Source organism: Rhinolophus hipposideros (assembly GCF_964194185.1).
Source record: "Rhinolophus hipposideros genome assembly, chromosome: 8".
In the NCBI taxonomy this organism is placed as follows: Eukaryota; Metazoa; Chordata; class Mammalia; order Chiroptera; family Rhinolophidae; genus Rhinolophus; species Rhinolophus hipposideros.
The window spans coordinates 59,276,531-59,294,506 of NC_138054.1; the positions used below are offsets into that span (position 1 = coordinate 59,276,531).

The 17,976-nt window shown below is 38.0% G+C and overlaps 1 protein-coding gene across 1 annotated transcript in view; it reads right to left on the reverse strand.

Annotated features, from left to right (window-relative positions):
* The window catches only part of RNF11 (ring finger protein 11), a 33,940-nt gene extending 16,791 nt beyond the window's left edge, over positions 1 to 17,149 (reverse strand). The window contains exon 1 of the mRNA XM_081054989.1: positions 16,509 to 17,149. Coding sequence (XP_080911115.1) covers positions 16,509 to 16,631 — 123 coding nt within the window. The 5' untranslated portion in view covers positions 16,632 to 17,149. The remainder of the gene's footprint in view (positions 1 to 16,508) is intronic.
* Between the last annotated feature and the right edge of the window lie 827 nt (positions 17,150 to 17,976).

Consider the following 17,976-nt stretch of genomic DNA (forward strand, 5'->3'; position numbering starts at 1 on the left):
ACCACACTGTTGTCTCTAACTCCAGTCCAGTGACTCCTCTTCACCATCTGGTTTATTGACCTGGCCAGATTTCCCTAGGTGAGGTAGAATTCCTTCTCATTTGATCATAGGACTCCACATCTAGCTCTTTAACCTAAATATTCAATTTCCATATGCTGGCCCCCAAATGAACCACCTAGCTCTCTGCACCCAGATCATTTGGGCCCCTTAACTTCTCCTAGAGTCAACCATACAGCACCGCCCACACGTGTACCTATCTCCGGTTTGTTTTTCCACCTTGTTAAAATAAAGGTACTATCAAAAGAATGGTTACAACCTAAATGTCCATCAAATAGGGAACTGGTTAAATAATGGTACATACAATACTATACAGCCCTAGAGAAGAATGAAGCTTTTTATGTATTGATAGGAAAATAGTTTCAAGATACAGTAAATGGAGGGGAAAAAAGGCAAAGTGTAGAATTGTGTGTATAGTCGGCTACGTTTTGTGTATTTGCTTGCATGTGAGTAAAATCTCTTGAGGGCTCCACAGAAATATTAACATTAGTTGCCTATGGGACATGGAACTGAGTGGCTGATGAAGATGTTTAATCTGTACTTTTGTAGATTTGACTATATGAATGAACTATTACTTAATACTTAATTACTTATACTTAATATAATACTTAATACTTATATTCTTTTATGTAGGCCGATCCTCTGTTTGGATTCCATCTGTTTCCACCTTTTCAGAAATCTCACGCTATAGAGTTTCGCTGCTGTTCCTGTTCAAACTCTTCTTTTCACTGGATCTTTCCTCAGTTAATAAATATGATCGTTTTTCTCATTAAAACTAATAACACCTTCAATTCCACATCCCATTATTGCCCTTCCTATACCCCTTCACAGCCAATCTCTGAAAACAAGTTGTTCTTAATGTTTCTATATCCTAATCTGGACACACTTTCCATTCATTCCATTACTAAATTCTGCTGCTTCTGTCTCTTAAATATCAGTAGAATTCATACATAACTCTTCATCTCTATTGCTAACACCCTAGCTAACAATATCTGCTAATGCAGTGGCTTCTTAACTAGTCTTCCCATATCCACTATCCCCTTCCAATTTGTTCTCACAGATCTCTTTTTAAAACGCAAATCTCACTTACATAATCACTCCACACCCCATCTCCACACACTTAAAATCCTTTAATGGCTAGCTTTCCACTGCTCTATGATAAAGTCCAAAATACTTAAATAAAATAAATGTAAAGGACCTGGCACAAGCATCTTAATGACTATCCCCAGGGTACAAACATGTACCCACTTCTTTAAAATGCTTTTACCATGAGGCAAGTTTGGATTCCTAAGAGACCTTGTTTGAGATGTGGGACATACAAAATATTTTAAACGTATTTCACAATCTTATCTTTTTGGCTCTGTATATCATGAAATGAACTGCAGGTCATGACCTACTGTGGGTTGTGAAATCAGTTTTAAAAGATCACAGCTAGGAGTTTTAAAAAATGAAGTAGAATATATAGAATATATAATAAGGGCGAATACTGTTTTATGAAACTTGTTTCCGTTTTTATAAAATGAAGCATAGTGCAAATGTATATTTTATTGTGAGTTGCCAAAAAATGTCCAAATGCCCAAAGTCTTAGCAATTTTTTTGAAAGTATGTTGTTTTCCTTGTGATACAAAATTTTTTAATCTATGATAAGAAACTAAACTTCAAGCTAATTTTTTCAATAGATTTAAGAATTTCAGCTGTTTTAAAATGGCCCCATTTCATTCTACCTAATCTTAAACGAGGTCCAACAATTTACCTAACAGTGTTGCAACAGCAAAATTTAACTGAATTCCTGTACCACACACCTTTATCAGAACTCTGTGGCTCAAACCCCAAAGGCTTTGTGGTTTCTGGCAGCAGTGATACGAGCTCATGACCTGCAACTCAGAGACTGTCCCTCGTGGATTCTTACCCTTCTTTGTGGCACAGAAACCGTTTGCAGTTTGATGAAAGTTATGGACCCCTTCTCGAATAGTGTTTGTGAATGAATACATAAGATTACCAAGGAAATTGGTTATACTGAAATGCAGTTCTATCCCTGACCTTATAGTGATCTGTGGACCTAAGGGTTAAGTATTCATCAATCTAAACATTACCCTGAGCTTAAGAATTTAGATCTTATAAGGAGTCCTAGCTAATTAAAGCATATTTTAAGGAATAAATAAAAGGCCTTTTGAGAAACAAAATCTAAGGACAAGGGAAAATTAAGATAATGAAACAGTGGGGAAATGGAAGGGTATGAAAAAAAATCGAAACATTGATAAGCTTACCTCATAAGAAGGCTCCTTTCCTTTCTCTTTTTCTACTCTCATATGTGTGTGAGTCAATTTTAACAGGAATTAAAATTTGTTAAGTTCCTGTTAAAACTGACTCTTTCCTTAAGCAAGTTTGTGCCAAGGAAACTTGAAAAATAATTTTTTTAACTAAAAACCACCAACAGCAAGGTGCCCATGTATCCAAATCTCAAACTAGTTTATTCATAAATAAAAATGCTTCTTTACTTATAGGCACTGCCTTTGGGATCTCCCTATTTCCTAGGAAATATTATGGCAAACTTGATTATCTGGTTTTCTAATATGCAGAATTTTAGAAGAGGTACTGCAAGGGCAAACACGTTAATACCAGATGAAGAACCGTCTGAAAGAGGGAAAGACAATGAGAAAAAATGATTAAAAGCAGGTACAAGAATTAAAAGCAGAATAAAGTTCACCCAATAATACAAATAGTCATACATAATTCAAGACTCTGGAGGCACCATTCTATTACTTCCAGAGTATAATAAACTTCTCTAATAATTTTGAATCAATAAAATAAGATGAAAACCTACTCAGAAGCCAATATTTCAGTGATTTATGGGGGAAGGAGGGAGAATGAAAAGTGAGTGTTGTGAAGTTTGAAAAAGGACCCAGTTGAGAATCAGTTTCAGTGAGAAACGTTACCAAAGGTAGTGTACTGGAACAAAAAATGTTGACAAAGGTATTGTAAAAATTTGTAATATATTTTAGAAGATTTTCTATCCAAGACAAATCCTGTCACTGGAAATACTCGTTTACATCTAATTGCAGTTATAGTTTCTATAATTGGATCCATTAGACTCTCCTGTGTTATTTTAACACCCTATCCGCTTGTTTGTTTACCTTTATTTAAGAGTCCTATTTTTTTGGACTTCTTTGCTCCTCCATTACCCTGTCTGAATACACTATTTATCAGCATCTATGGCTTCACGTCCCTCTTAGCTCCAAATATACTTCTGTTATTTATACTTTTTAAAAGATATCATAGTAAAAGGAAAGAAACTAGAATGAAAACAACTAGTGGAGATAATGTTAAATGAAACACACCCACACCATACAATAACCTCACTTAATGTTGCCAATAGGTTCTTGGAAGCTGTGACTTTAAACGAAATAATGTAGTACAATGAAACCAATTTTACCATAGACTAACTGATATAAACAAGAGTTAAGTACCTACAGCATATTTTTGGTCACAAAAAAATCACTAAACTTCCAAATAAAGACCCCAAACACTTCTAATATTAAACATTGAAATAAACGTGAGCTATCCATACATTTAAGAAAGATTAATGAAAACAAATAAGATAATTATTTTCCAACCCACTGATTCCAGTTCAGGGTCAAGGGTGGCCAGAGTGTATCTCAGCAGCTTAGGGCGCAAGGCAGCAACCCACAGTGGACAGGACGCCTTTCCATCGCAGGGCACTCACTCACTCACTCAGACTAGGATAATTGGACACACCAATTCACCCAATATGCACATCTTTGGGATGTGGGAGGAAACCGAAGTACCCAGAAAAAACCACACAGGCATGGGGAGAATGTGCTAACTCCATACAGACAGTAGCCCCAGCCAGGAATCATTTTTTTCCCCTCATTAATGTTATAATGAAACCATGTTGAAGAAAACAACACTATAAGGCTATTTGAGGACCTGCTGTACTGTAATTAACCTTAATTAACAGACCGGAATTGGTGCCTTAATGTCAATTAATGATAAATGCATCATCTCTTATTTTGATTTGGAAGACAAAGGTTAGATAGGGAGCCCTGATCGCCTAAGGGAGGAAAGTAAAACATACACCAGGGCGTGCTATTCTTCTTAACAAGGCCTACCCTCAGGAGAAACTATTTGCCAGAGTCAAACTCCTGGGGTTTTATCAGACCCCAGCCTATCTGAGGAAAGGGTAATTAATACTCAAATCCAGCTGGCTCTAGCCTTCCACGTGGGGGAAGGGAATATCCAACCCCATCCACCTCTTGCCTAAAGGTCAAGGGGGGGAGGTCATCACACTTTAGAAACACTGGGAATTACAAATTAAAACAAATAAAAAATACCACTGTACACTTATTAGAATGGTGAGAATCCAAAACACCTACAACATCAAATGCCATTAAGGATGTGGAACAGGAACTCACTCACTGCTGGTGGGAATGCACAATGGCACAGCCATTGGGTAAGACAATTTGGCTGTTTCTTACAAAACTAAACATCTCTTACCATATATGATCTAGCAATTGTGTTCCTTGCTATTTACCCAAAGGAGTTAAAAACTCAAGTCCACACAAAAACCTGCACATGGATGTTTTCAGCAGTTTCATTCAAACCGGCTAAAACATGAAAGCAACCAAGATGTCCTTTAATAGGTGAATGGATAAATTGTGGTACATCAAGATAATGAAATATGATTCAGTGCTAAGAAGAAATAATAAGCTATCAAGCCATGAAAAGACATGGAGGAACCTCAAGTGCGTATTACTAAAGGCACCTTAAATATATTAACACTAAGAGAAAGAAGACAACTTGAAAAGGCTACGTACTGTTTGATTCCAACTATATGACATTCTGGTAAAGGCAAAATTATAAAGACAGTAAAAGGGTCGTTAGTTGCAAAGGGTTAGGAGGAAAGAAGGATGACTAGGTGGAGCACAGGAGTTGAGGACAGAGAAACTATCGTGCAAGATGCTATAACGGTGGAACCATGTCACTATATATTTGTCCAAACTCACAGAGAGTACACCACCAAGAATGAACCCTACTGTAAACTATGAACTTTGGATCATAATGATATTTCAATGTAGGTTCATTAAAAAACATTTAAGTGTGGCCTTATCAAAATCCTACTTGGCTTATTTGCATAAATTAATTGACAGCTGATCCTAAAATTCATATGGAATTATAAGAAACAAAATAGTGAAAACAATTTTGAATAATAAGAGCAAAGTTGAAAGATTCACACTTTCTGATTTCAAAACTTAAGCTAGTTTAGCACTAACATTAAGGATTTTAAGGATAGACATACAGATCAATGGTACCTAAGGAGGAGTCCAGAAATAAACCCTTACACTCATGGACAATTGATTTTGGGCAGGAATGTCAAGACAATGGGGAAAGAATACTCTTTTTAATGAATAGTAACAACAGGATAGTCGCACACAAAAGAATAAATTTGGACCTTCCTTATACTATACACAAAAATTAACTCCAAATAGGTCATATACCTCAATGTGGTGAGCTAAAAATATAACTCTTAGAAGAAACCATAGGAGTAAATCTTTGTAACCTCAGGCAAAACTTGGATAACACCAAAAGCTCAAGCGACAAAAGAAAAAAATAAATTGGATTTCATAATTAATAACTTTTTTGTGCTTCAAATAACACCATCAAGAAAGTGAAGATAACCTACAAAAATGGGAGAAAACTTTTACAAATCACGTATCTGACAAGGCACTAGAATATATAAAGAACTCTTATAACTCAATAATAAAAAGACAACTCAATTAAAAATTGGGCAAAGGATCTGAACAGACATTTCTCCAAAGATATACAAATGGCCAACACTCATGCGAAAAGATGCTCAACATTCCCCTCTAGGGAAATGCAATCAAAACCACAATGAGATAACCACTTTACAGCCATTAGGATGGTTTTAATAGAAAAAACAGATAATAACAAGTTTTGACAACCATGTGCAGAAATTGAAACCCTTGAACACTGCTGGTGGGAAATGTTTTCCAAGTGCTTTGGAAAACAGTTTGGCAGTTTTTCAAAAGGTTACACATGGAATTATATGATACAGCAATTCCACTGGCAGGTGTATAGCTAAGAGAAATAAAAATACATCTGTATAAAAACTTGCACACAAATGTTCATAGTAGCATTCATAAGAGCCAAAAAAGATAATTCAAATGTTCATCAACTGATGAATGGCTAAACAAAATAGGTAGATCCATACAATGGAATATTTAACAATAAAAAGAAATGAAGTCCTGATATATGCTACAACATAGATGAATCTTGAAAACATTATGCTAAGTGAAAGAGCCCAGCCACAAAACAAAAATAAACAAAAAGAACACATATTAATACACATTAACACACATTGCTATGCATATTGGTATGCATTTCTCATTGGCAAAATGCAAATTAAAACCACAATGAAATACTTCTACACACTTATCAGAATGTTTCAAAAAAGACTAATACTCGGTGCTGGTAAGGCTGGTAAAGCACAAACAGAATTCTCATACATTGCTGATAGGAGTATAAACTGGTATACCCACTTTGGAAAACTATTTGGCGAAACTTATTTTGAAATTCATCAAAAAAAAAGGATGGATTGACAGAGGAATGGATATGTGTTAAAGCAAATATAGCAAAATGTTAACTGCAGAATCTAAGTGGTAGGAATATGGGTGTCAACAATTCTGTCAACTTCTCTTTATTTTCGAAAATTTCCGCAATTAAATGGGGGAAAAACTAAATATATACCTCCTCCATCACCTAGCAATTGCACTCCTGAGTATATACTCAAAATAACAGGTGCTTATATGTATTATGTAAATAAAAAGAATGTTCACAGCAGATTTATACAACCAAAAACTAACATAACCTGAATATGCCATGTATAATGCACTCCCGTGTATAATGCACACCCACGTTTCAGGCTCAAACTTCCAGGGGGAAAAATCTTTCATTTTTAATTCAAATTTTTATTTCTTTACATTTAGGTACTTGTCTTTTGTATTATAAATAAATTTTAGCATTTATTTTTTAACATATTATGGTACAAGAAATTTTATGTATGGTAACAAATTTACGATATTTACAGCATCATTGAAGGCCAAGAACTCTTGGTTGTTGCAAGCTCGTCATAAGTTCAGCAAAACTGATTACCATATTCCAGTGTATTATTTTGCATACCCTGATTGATTTCTAGAGTTATTATTGATTTCTAGAGTTACACTTTTAACTCATAAGCACAAATAAAAGAACTGAAAACATTTATATAGATAGGAATTAGTACTACCCATGTATAATGCGCATCCTCATTTTCCCCTCACAAATTTGGGCAAAAAAGTGCACATTGTACACAGCAAAATACAGTACATCAATAGTAGAATGGATTAAAAAAATGTGTATTTATACAACTGAATATGGTACAGCAATGAAAAGTAACATGAACTTACTCTCACATACATATAAGGACACAAATGAATTTCACAAACAATGCTGAACAAATTATTCTATTTAACTTCCCAAACTAGGCAAAACATATATATGGTTATAAGAGGTCAAAATAGTGGTTACCATTGGGGGAGGGGTATTAGTGTTGGATAGGATATATATGATGGAGTCTTTTGGGGGGTTGGAAATAGGCTCTATCTTGATAGTGGTTATATTAATAATATGTAAATATTTATTGGGCTATATAAAGTTAAGATACTGTTAGAAGGTTTACACACATATATATTATACTTTAACTGTATAAGGTTATACAACTCTCTCTAAATTCATACTCACTACCCACTCATTATTCTTTTGGTTCCCAGTTCCCCCACTTATAGTTTGATAAGGGCAGCTCTTTCGCTTTTATTCATTATTTACACTGATGTTCACATAAGACTTCATTTGAAGTCTTCTGAAGCTACAAAGTAAATCTGTGATTCACTGCCTTATCACAAATTGATCCCCCAACTTCAGAGTCTACATCAAACAATGTAATACTTGATTACATGCTATTTCACACTGAACTAATGTTTCATGTATATTCATTAATCTTGTCCCCTTAACCAAAATGATAGCTCTTCAAGGGTTAGGAAAGGACTCATTTCTCCTTTCCCCTTAGTGCCTAACACGTACTTACTGATAGAAGAAAATAGGTATGAAGTGTCCTGGTTTTTATCCTTAATGCCCTGCTACTCAGTTTATGGCAAACTGCTTCCTTTTTACACAAATATAAGAATTGTTATACAAAATTGTATGTAATTTTAAATAGTTGGGTTATTTATAAAAGTCTTACTCTTCTTAAAGCCACATAAAAACTTCAGAAATTTTTAATAAATTTAGAAACAAGTATGTCTGGAAGATTGCTTTCTTCATTCCTACACTTTCAGATCCCTTACTTACCTTACTGTATGCTCTCTAGATTAAGTAACAAGATAATTACTCAACTGGCCCCTGGGAGCACACTCCAGGTTGGCTATTTAATTAAAAGATAGGTATATGTGCATTCCCATTACATTGAACTCAAAGTATTCTTAATCAGTTAAAAGAAAGGAACTCTTCTAAGACTTCAAAAGCAACGTACCATAAAGCCAAATTGAATGTCAAAATCAAAAGGTCAGGTTCCCCAAGAGCAGAAAATATATTTAGTTCTCCCTTATCACTTTACTTCTCAATTGCATGTAGCAATCTCTTCTGCCACTAAAAACATACACTTTGGCTGTCTATAAGCCAGCGTTTCCTCATATCTTTCACTCACATTTCCACTCTCTCTGAGTCTTTAGTACCTTTACCACGCCACTCATAATTTCCTTTATATCATAATTGCAAAAATCCTGAATTCTGAGCATGTTAGCAACATCATAAGTGTTTGTTAAATTCATTATTAAAAGTTACTGGTAAGGAATCAACTTCTGGAAATGTGTTAAAGTCTATTTGTTTAATAACCTATTTGAAAAAAGGATAGAAATACACCATCCCTAACTCTTTGATTGAAGGAAGGTAATACATAGAAGATAATTATATTCAAAAATGGCTTGAGACAAGATGACGAAGAAATATAACATTTAATTCCAATTGTATTTACAATCATCCTCTTTTCACATCTCATTTCCAGATTTTAACTTGGCTGAGACACAGTAAAGGCAGAAAGAAGGGGCACAAGTTGAATAAGGTCAGGGAGAACCTATAGTAGGCATTGTGTGACAATTTTTCTATTTAGAAGAAACCAAATAAAATTAAGACCTTTAAGAAAAGAATCTCATTCTACCTCAAGTTTTATATTAAGATTTTAAAAGATCTGAATTTTACAAAATGTGGAGGTTTCTAGAAAGTATTAACTAAAAAAAATATTTTAAGAAAGTCAAGTTCTCAGATCTTAGGTACCAAGTAACTCATTACCCCATCTTCTCAAGTTACCCTATAATTAGCTCCAGAATTAAAGTGACACACAGACTGTCCTACTCTTAAAGGTGCATACATTCTTAATGCAAAGAATCAGCCTTAATTAAATGACATACAAAGTAGATCAGGTATAAACAAACAAAACCCCTGCAAAAAAGGTTACAAGTAAATAAGACAACAGATAACTTTTATTTATTTAAAAAAAGACCAAGGCAAGCTGAATTACACAGAACACAAACCAAACGCAAATGAAAACAATGTAGAGAGATTAACATTCCCAAAGCTCATGCACTTTATAAATTACAAGTGATAGGACAAAACTGAATACAGTCAGATAAAAATAGTCAATGTTGGAGAGAAAAATAGCAGAACCCTTGAAAGTACAAAGGCCAAACGATGAAGCACAGGATTCTGGGAACAATTTATATAGAAGCAAACAACCATAAAACTCCACACGCTTACAAAAATACCCCACAATAATTAATTTTCACATTTACTCCAATATTTGAGTACCTGCTAGTTCTAGCAATCCAAAGATGAATCATCAGACTTGGGAGTCTAGTAGAGATGTGACATTGCTATAAATAAAATCAAACAGAAAGGGTAAAGAAAATGTCGAAGAATGGTAAACGAAGAATGGTAAAGGAGTTCAGATTAAGAAGTTATTCATGCGCTCAACTTCGCTACCTATTAGGAAATGCAAATCAAAACCACAATGAGCTACCACCTCACACCTGTTAGAATGGCTATCATCAACAAGACAAATAATAACAAGTGTTGGAGAGGTTTTGGAGAAAAAGAACACTCATACACTGCTAGTGGGAATGTAAATTGGTACAGTCACTATGGAAAATAGTACAGAGGTTCCTCAAAGAATTAAGAACAGAATTACTACACAACCCAGCAATCCCTCTTCTGGGTCTCTACCCCAAAAATTTGAAAACATTTATCCGTAAAGACATATGTACCCCTATGTTCATTGGAGCATTATTCAAGGTGGTCAAGACATGACCAAAGTGACCTTCAATAGATGACTGGATAAAGAAGATGTGGTACATATATACAATGGAATATTAATTGGCCATAAGAAAGGATAAAATACTGCCATTTGCAACATGGATGGATCTTGAGATTATCATGCTAAGCGAAATAAATCAGACAGAAAAAGTCAAGACCATATTACTTTATCCATATGTGGGATATAAAACTGAAAGCAACAAAGGAACAAGACAAACAAACAACTCATAGAAACAAAAACTCATAGACACAGATAACAGTTTAGTGGTTACCAGAGTGTAAGGGGGGAGAAAGGGTTGTAGATGAGGGTAAACGGGATAAAATACATGGTGATGGAAGGAGAACTGACTCTGGGTGGAGAACACACAATGCAATATATAGATAATGTATTATAGAATTGTACACTTGAAACCTATATAATTTTACTAACCAATGTCACCCCAATAAGTGTAACAAAACTTTAAATAAAAGAAATTATTCATGTTGGAGATCAGAAAAGGATTGAGCTGGACCTTGAAAGCTAGAATTTACATTGGGAATTAGGGGAAGAGCATTCTGGGCAATGGGAATAGAATGCGCAAAGGCAGAGGCTTGAAAGCACAAGCCATATATACAGATTACAGCAAATTATTCAGTCTGACTAGAGTATAGGTTATATACAAAACTACAAAAAGCTGAAAGAGTATATAAGGAGCCAGATCATGATTTTCAATGCTAATATAGAGATATTCAGTGATGAGTCATAAAAAATCATTAAGGGTTAAGAGGCCAGGGATCTGATCTGGATAGAATTTATCTAACAAGGAATGAAATGAATGGGGAGAGATATCAATTAGGTTATCATAAGAGGTAATGAGGACCTCAATTATGAGGTAACAGTGTAAAAGATGAGACAGTTCTAAGTCACTAAGTATCTACAACGTGTAAGGTGCCATTCTACTCCACCAAAAAATTTTAAAAATCTTTACACATCATTCTAATTTTTAAGGAAACTGTAATCTGGAATAATAATAATTGTTAAAGCACCTGAGCTAATTAATAAAATAATATATGATTTCCAGATAAATATTACAAACAAAATCAGGAATGAGGGGGGAAAAATGGTCAGGGAAGGCTTTATTAAAGAGGGTGGAGTTGATATGCACCTCAATGAAAAGGTAGAATTTCAGGGGAAGGATCAAATTTCACACAAAGGGAATTTTTTTTAAGTTAAATAATTTAGTAAGACCAAGATATGTCAAATACATTTTGAAGTAATTTCTACCAAAATGTAAACAAAATGCTAATACATTGAAAAATAGTCAATTACTTGCAGTTAACTTCATAAGATATTAAAAAAACAAGGTATTATTACAGCTTGGAATGCTTAAAAATAAGTATTTTATGTTGTAGATTTTTAAAGGAGAGGGGTTACTTTTAATGAGTTCTATAGGAGACACCAAGCCTGTTTAAAAAATATCTTGAAGAAAGCTTTATTCACTCACAATTTGAAATATCCAAAATGTTATGTTTTGTTATTTGTGAGAGAAGGTCCTCAAAACACACCACATAATCTGATAATCTCTCTTCATACTTTACAGGTTAAGTAACAAACAGAATTTAAACTCAGATTAATCTGACTCCAAAACCAGAATTACATTTGCATTCACTGCTGTATTAACAATAACTTTATATAACTATTGCAAAACTGAGAGATACCAATATTTATATATATATATTCAGATAGAACTAAGTGGCTTTTGTTGTTGTTCAATGAACATCAAGCTCTTTTAACAGAGTGCTACTCTTGAATTAACAAACAGAGGGCCTTAGATACTGACTGATACCTCAACCTGTTGCATATACCTTTCTGCATTGGGCTACCTACCTAGCCCTTTCTTATGGACCTTCATTCTCCAACCTTTCACGACTTACCCACCCTCTCACAACATTTCTAAGACTGCCCTTGATGGGCAGATTTCCTTTGTATTCTTTTTGTATTAGACAATCAGGCAGGAGAGAGTAGAGAAGTGCCACATTTCTTTGTTTTTAACCTTCTAATTGAAGAAAAGCTTTAACCTCTTCCCTTCCATTTCTTTAAGGATAAGGATTCAAGTACTTTCTCGTAAAATAAACAACTTGTTATAGAATACATCACGTACAAGGTGAAAGAAAACTAAATTATTTTATTAATAATTATTTTAAACCAATTCCCATATTTAATATTACTGTGATTTAATTTTCAGGGCTGATTCCTTAAAAATTATCCATAATTAAGGAATAAAGGCACTAGGAATATACACAGTTTGTGGTTTTTTTTTAAGGAGGGAGCAGCTCACAGAGGCCCATGCGGAGATGGAACTGGCAACTTTGGTGTTATTAACACGAGGCTCTAACCAACTGAGCTAACCAGCCACTCTTACAGTTCTTATAGCACATTCAACTGCACTTGCCCCCAAATGAATACATTAATATAAAAAGAAACCCATTCATTCAACACATAATTGAATACATAATGTGTGCCAGGCACTGTGCTAGGTACTTGTAGAACAACAATTTTTTTAAAAAAATCCCCTTTCCTCAGGGAGCTTACCACTTAGTGGGAAGAGACAGATAAACTATAAGCACAATAAAATAGTGGATTAAAAAGTGATGAAAGCTACAGAAAAAATAGAATAGAGTAAGGAAAAATTCCAGGATGTTGGGGCAGGTTGCAATTTTAAATAGGGTGGTCAGAGAGGGTTTACAAAGGTGTCGTTTGTGTAAAGATTTGAAGGAGATGAGGGAGTCTGCCATGGTGATACCTGGGATGAGTACTCCAGGCATAGAAACCAGGGCAAAGGTCCCAGAGTATCCTAGGAACAAAGAGGCCAGAGAGGCTAAAGGGAAGCCATGGGACGGGGGGAGTAGGAGGAGAGGTATCAAGAGAGGTATGTGTGGGGGCAAAATGTATAAATTATATAGTTTATGGGACATTGTAAGGAATTTGGCTTTTACTTTGAATGAAATGGGGATCTACATAAGGTTGAGCAAGGTGTCATGATCTGTTTCACCAGAATCACTCAGGTTTCTGAGTTAAGAACAGACTATTGGGAACACAAGGGAGCCAGGGAGCCGTTAGGAGGCTACTAAAGAAACCCAGGAAATACGCACTTCCTATGAACTTTGACCTTAATGGTACAGGGCTTACTTTTAAGCATAAATAAATAAATAAAACCTATCGGATCCTGCTATTCGGAAATATCTGAAACTTATAAAAAAGTTTACTATATAGAGCTCTTGGCATATATATTTACATTGAGCAACACAAACATAAAAAATATCTTTTAACTACTCATTCCTCATTACAGAAAAATACCAGTGTGTTCCTTTGCAATCAGCTAGACCCTTTACGAAAAAAATTTTTAATCCTGCTGCAGCTGAGACTATTCTTTAAAGAATTAAGCCAGTATTCCTGTAGCTCTGCTAATTATATACTATTTAAAGAAAAATGTTATTTCTGTCCACTGAAAATATAAATCATTTACCTTGGATTGGTGTTTCTCAGGTCATCTAAATTAACTATTCCTAAAAATCTTATTTCCTTTGGAGGAACAAAATTTTTTTCTACAAAAGTTTCTTTTTCCACTTTTTAATTTTTATTTTAAGTGTGTTTTTCCAGGACCCATCAGCTGCAACTGAAGTAGTTGTTTCAACCTAGTTGTGGAGGGCACAGCTTACAGTGGCCCATGTGGGATCGAAATCGACAACCTTGGAGTTAAGAGCACTGCGTTCTAACCAACTGAGCTAACAAAGTGCCCTGTAAGTTTCTTTTTTTTTCATGCTCCCATTTTTTAAAATAAATTATTATTTTTTCAATTGATACCAAATTTGCATATCGGCATCTGGGTCATTCACTTCAGGAAAGGGCAACCACAAAAAACTCCCACTGTCACAAATAACATTTCAAAAAATGTTTCTTCATGATACCAAAACTCATTATCATTTAGTCCTGGAAAAGGCAAATACAATTCTTAACACTATGTTAGCATAAGGATGAGAAAGAGGGCAATAAGTCAAAGATATCCAATTTGTCTGGAAAGGGGGTAGGGAACATGGAAGGAAATTTTGAAATAAAAATTCACACCTCTAAAAAAATTTGCTCATGAAACTGAAATAAGTACATAACCTTATAGTATTTTGGAGGGAAACGAAGAGTAAAATACAAACAATTTATTTGCTTCAAAGATTCAGAAAGACATCCAGAATTAGCTTAGATTTTTCAAGAGACTTACCTGTGACAATTCTTTGGAAGAAATGGATGTTAACTTACAAAACATAATACTGAATTCCAATTCATTAATTCATTCAACATTTAATGAATTAATGTTATTTAATTAATTAAAAAGTGTTTTTCTGTGCGAGAAACTGCACAAAGCGTTGGGGACAGAGTCCCTGCTCTCGAGGATTTACAGTCTTCATTAATCCCACAGTTACTATCTACTACGAGACAGATGCTGGGGATACAGAGCAAACAGGAGACACAGAGTCCCTACCTGCATGCAGTTTGCACGGTGGCAGGAGGGAAATGCCTCACGGATGAGACATACATCTAAATAAACAAGAACATTAACTAAGACTCAAGTTTATAAGTGCTGTTTATGGGAGTGTAGAGAGTTCAGGGGGACACAAAGGAGTAATGGATGGATTCAGGGCAGGAGGGAGGGGAAGGCAGCCACTCCAGATGAGGTGACAGGAGAGCTGAGTCCTCAAAGAGGATTAGATGTTCACCTGGCTGACCTTGGGGGAAGGGCTCCAAGCAAAGGGAACAATTGGAGCAAAGGCAGAGGTGTGCACAGGCTGGTGTATGTGGTAGGTGTGGAACACAGAGACAGGTAAGTCATGGAGGCTTCCTTACGCCACAATAAGACTGGACTTGACTAGCATATGCGAAAGGCCCTTGAAGGGTTTTATTTAGAAAAGCAGCATATGTGATCAGGTTTTTCTGGTCTACACAGGAATGAGAAAAGAATAACACTAAATAATGATGTCACCATGAAACAACAAAGGAGACTGCCCACAGTTAGAAAACTAAACCCCCTCAGGAAAAAACATGAAGCCACTTAACCACGTAAGGCCTTCTGGAAAAAAAACTTTTTAATCGACATCATTTAAAACATGAATAGAGGCACGGTTTGTATATGTTATAAATTATAACATGCACATATCGATCCTGAGTTTTCTGAATAGGTCTTAGCTTTTATTCACCGTGCAAACACGTCGGGGGCTGCTGATCGCTGTACGGAAAGCAAGGAAACGCTTTAGGAAAGAGTCTCGGGTACCAAAGGAGAACCACGAGTAACAGCAGGTTATGTCCCAAGTCAGGTTTAAAGGTTTCCAAAGTTCAAGGTAATCAAGGTTTATGAAGTCTGCGTTTCAAAGGTGTGTCGCGCGGGCTGGAGCAAAAGAAGGAGGGGTTTACAAATCAATACCTGCCGACCTAAACAAGTAACCACCGGGACGGACGTCGCTGGGACGGCACCCCCCACCGGGAGATCTTCTCCCAAGTAGCAGAAACGAACACGCACCAGATCCAATGAACACGAACAGCCAGGGCAGGGAAAGGGAGGATAATCACACAGGAAAACATGAAGGGGTGCGGGCAACCGCCCGTCCACAACCCATAATCCAGCTGGCGGAGCGAGGAGCGAATCATCTCCAAACCTCACAGGTCAGACTCCGCGATTCAGGCATAAAGGCACGAAAATGTCACTCAACCCCACAGGCAGACCACCAGCCTCTGGGCACGGGGGTACGACCGCATACTCCGGGACGGAGTACCCTGCCCACACCGACACTGAGGGGGTGTGAAGGGTCCCCCCACCCGGGAGTGGGGAGCGATCGCCCGTACACCCTGCTCTAGGGCGTCAACGCCCCCCAGGCCAGGCCTTCCCGAGGCCGGGAGCAGTGACGGCCCCGAAGCCCCCTCACTCTCGGCGGGAGCTGCCTCCACCCCTCGCACCCCCTCCTCCCCAACACACACCCTCCCCTACCTGATATGGCGGCGGCGGCTCCTGATCCGGCTCTGTCCCCTCGCCAAAACTAGCCCGGTCGGACTGAGACTCGTGAAGCAGGGAGATGTCATCCGAAGTGGGGGACTTGAGGCAGTTCCCCATCTTCTGGGGCTGGGGTGTGTGATCTGGGGGAGGAAGAAAGCAGTGGCGGGGTCGTTCTTAGGCTCCGCGGTCAGCCTCGGGCAGCGAGGTGGGGTCCGGCAGCAGGCCGGGGCTCAGGCGGCAGCGGCTTCCCCGCCCCCCGGAGCCGCCGAAGGGCCGCTCATGCCAACCCCCGGGGTGGGGGGCTCAGGGCTGGCCGCGGGCTCCGCTGGGGTCGCGGCGGGAGCCTCTGCGAGGTGGCGATGGGGGGGGGGCGGGCGGGGAGACGAGACACTTCCCCCACCCCGCCCCCCCGCGGGGCGGCGGCGGCCACGGAGCTGCTGGGCCTAATCCAGGTCAGGAGGTGGGGGCGCGGCCGTCGTGGCTGCCTCAGCTGCCGCCTCAGCTGCTGCTGCCCCTGCCGACGCCGGAGCCGCGGCCGCGGGCCTCATCCTACTCCGCCTCAAAGCGGCGGCGGCGGCGGCGGCGGCCAGAACGAGGCCAGCTGCGGCCCTGCGTCACGCCGCCGTGCGTGCTCCGGTCCCGCCCCTGGCGCCGGGAGGCGTGGGCGGTTCTGGCTGCGCCCGCCCTCCACCCCACCTCCGCAGCCTTCCTAAGGCTGCGTGAGTTTCTGCTTGTCAGACTGTTGGTGCTATGCCTGACTCTGAAACCTCTCCGTCGTTTCCCGTCGCCCCACATCCACTTCTCCCCCCCCTCTTGTCTCAGCTCTTTACCTGTGCCCTTTTCTGACAGTCTTCTCACCACATTCGGCCAAGTAATCCATTGATAAGCCCTGTCTGTATCACTCCTACGGTTAAAAGGTTAGGTGGTTTCCCCTTTATTCCTTCAAGATAAAGTTCGAGCTCATTAATGAACCTTCTCTATCTATCCAATCACTCCCTTGTTCTCCTGCATCACAGCTAGAGTCTTTTCCCAGCTGTATATCTCAGATTGTTCTATTTCTTTCCATTCCCACCACCATAGTCCAAGCCACCGTCATTTCTCTCCCACCCTACTGCAATGCTCTCAGCTGTTTTCTGCATTAACGGTTGCCCCATCCAATCCATTACCTGCACGGTTGAATTACCTTTTTAAAATGTAAATCGGATTATGTCATTCTGCTGTTTAAAACCTTCAGTGGCTTTCCCATACTATTATGACTAAGTATTAATTCTTCAATGGTTTACAAATCTGTCTACCCCCCTAATCTCATCAGCAGCATTGTCCCCTCACATATTCCAAACTCTAGGCTGTGTAAACCAAGTACTTTCGGTTATCTAGAAGACTTCCCTCTGGCTGAGGCCTTTACCCATATTGTTTCTCTGACAGAAACTGACTTCTCTCCATTCCTAACCTTCTACCTCCT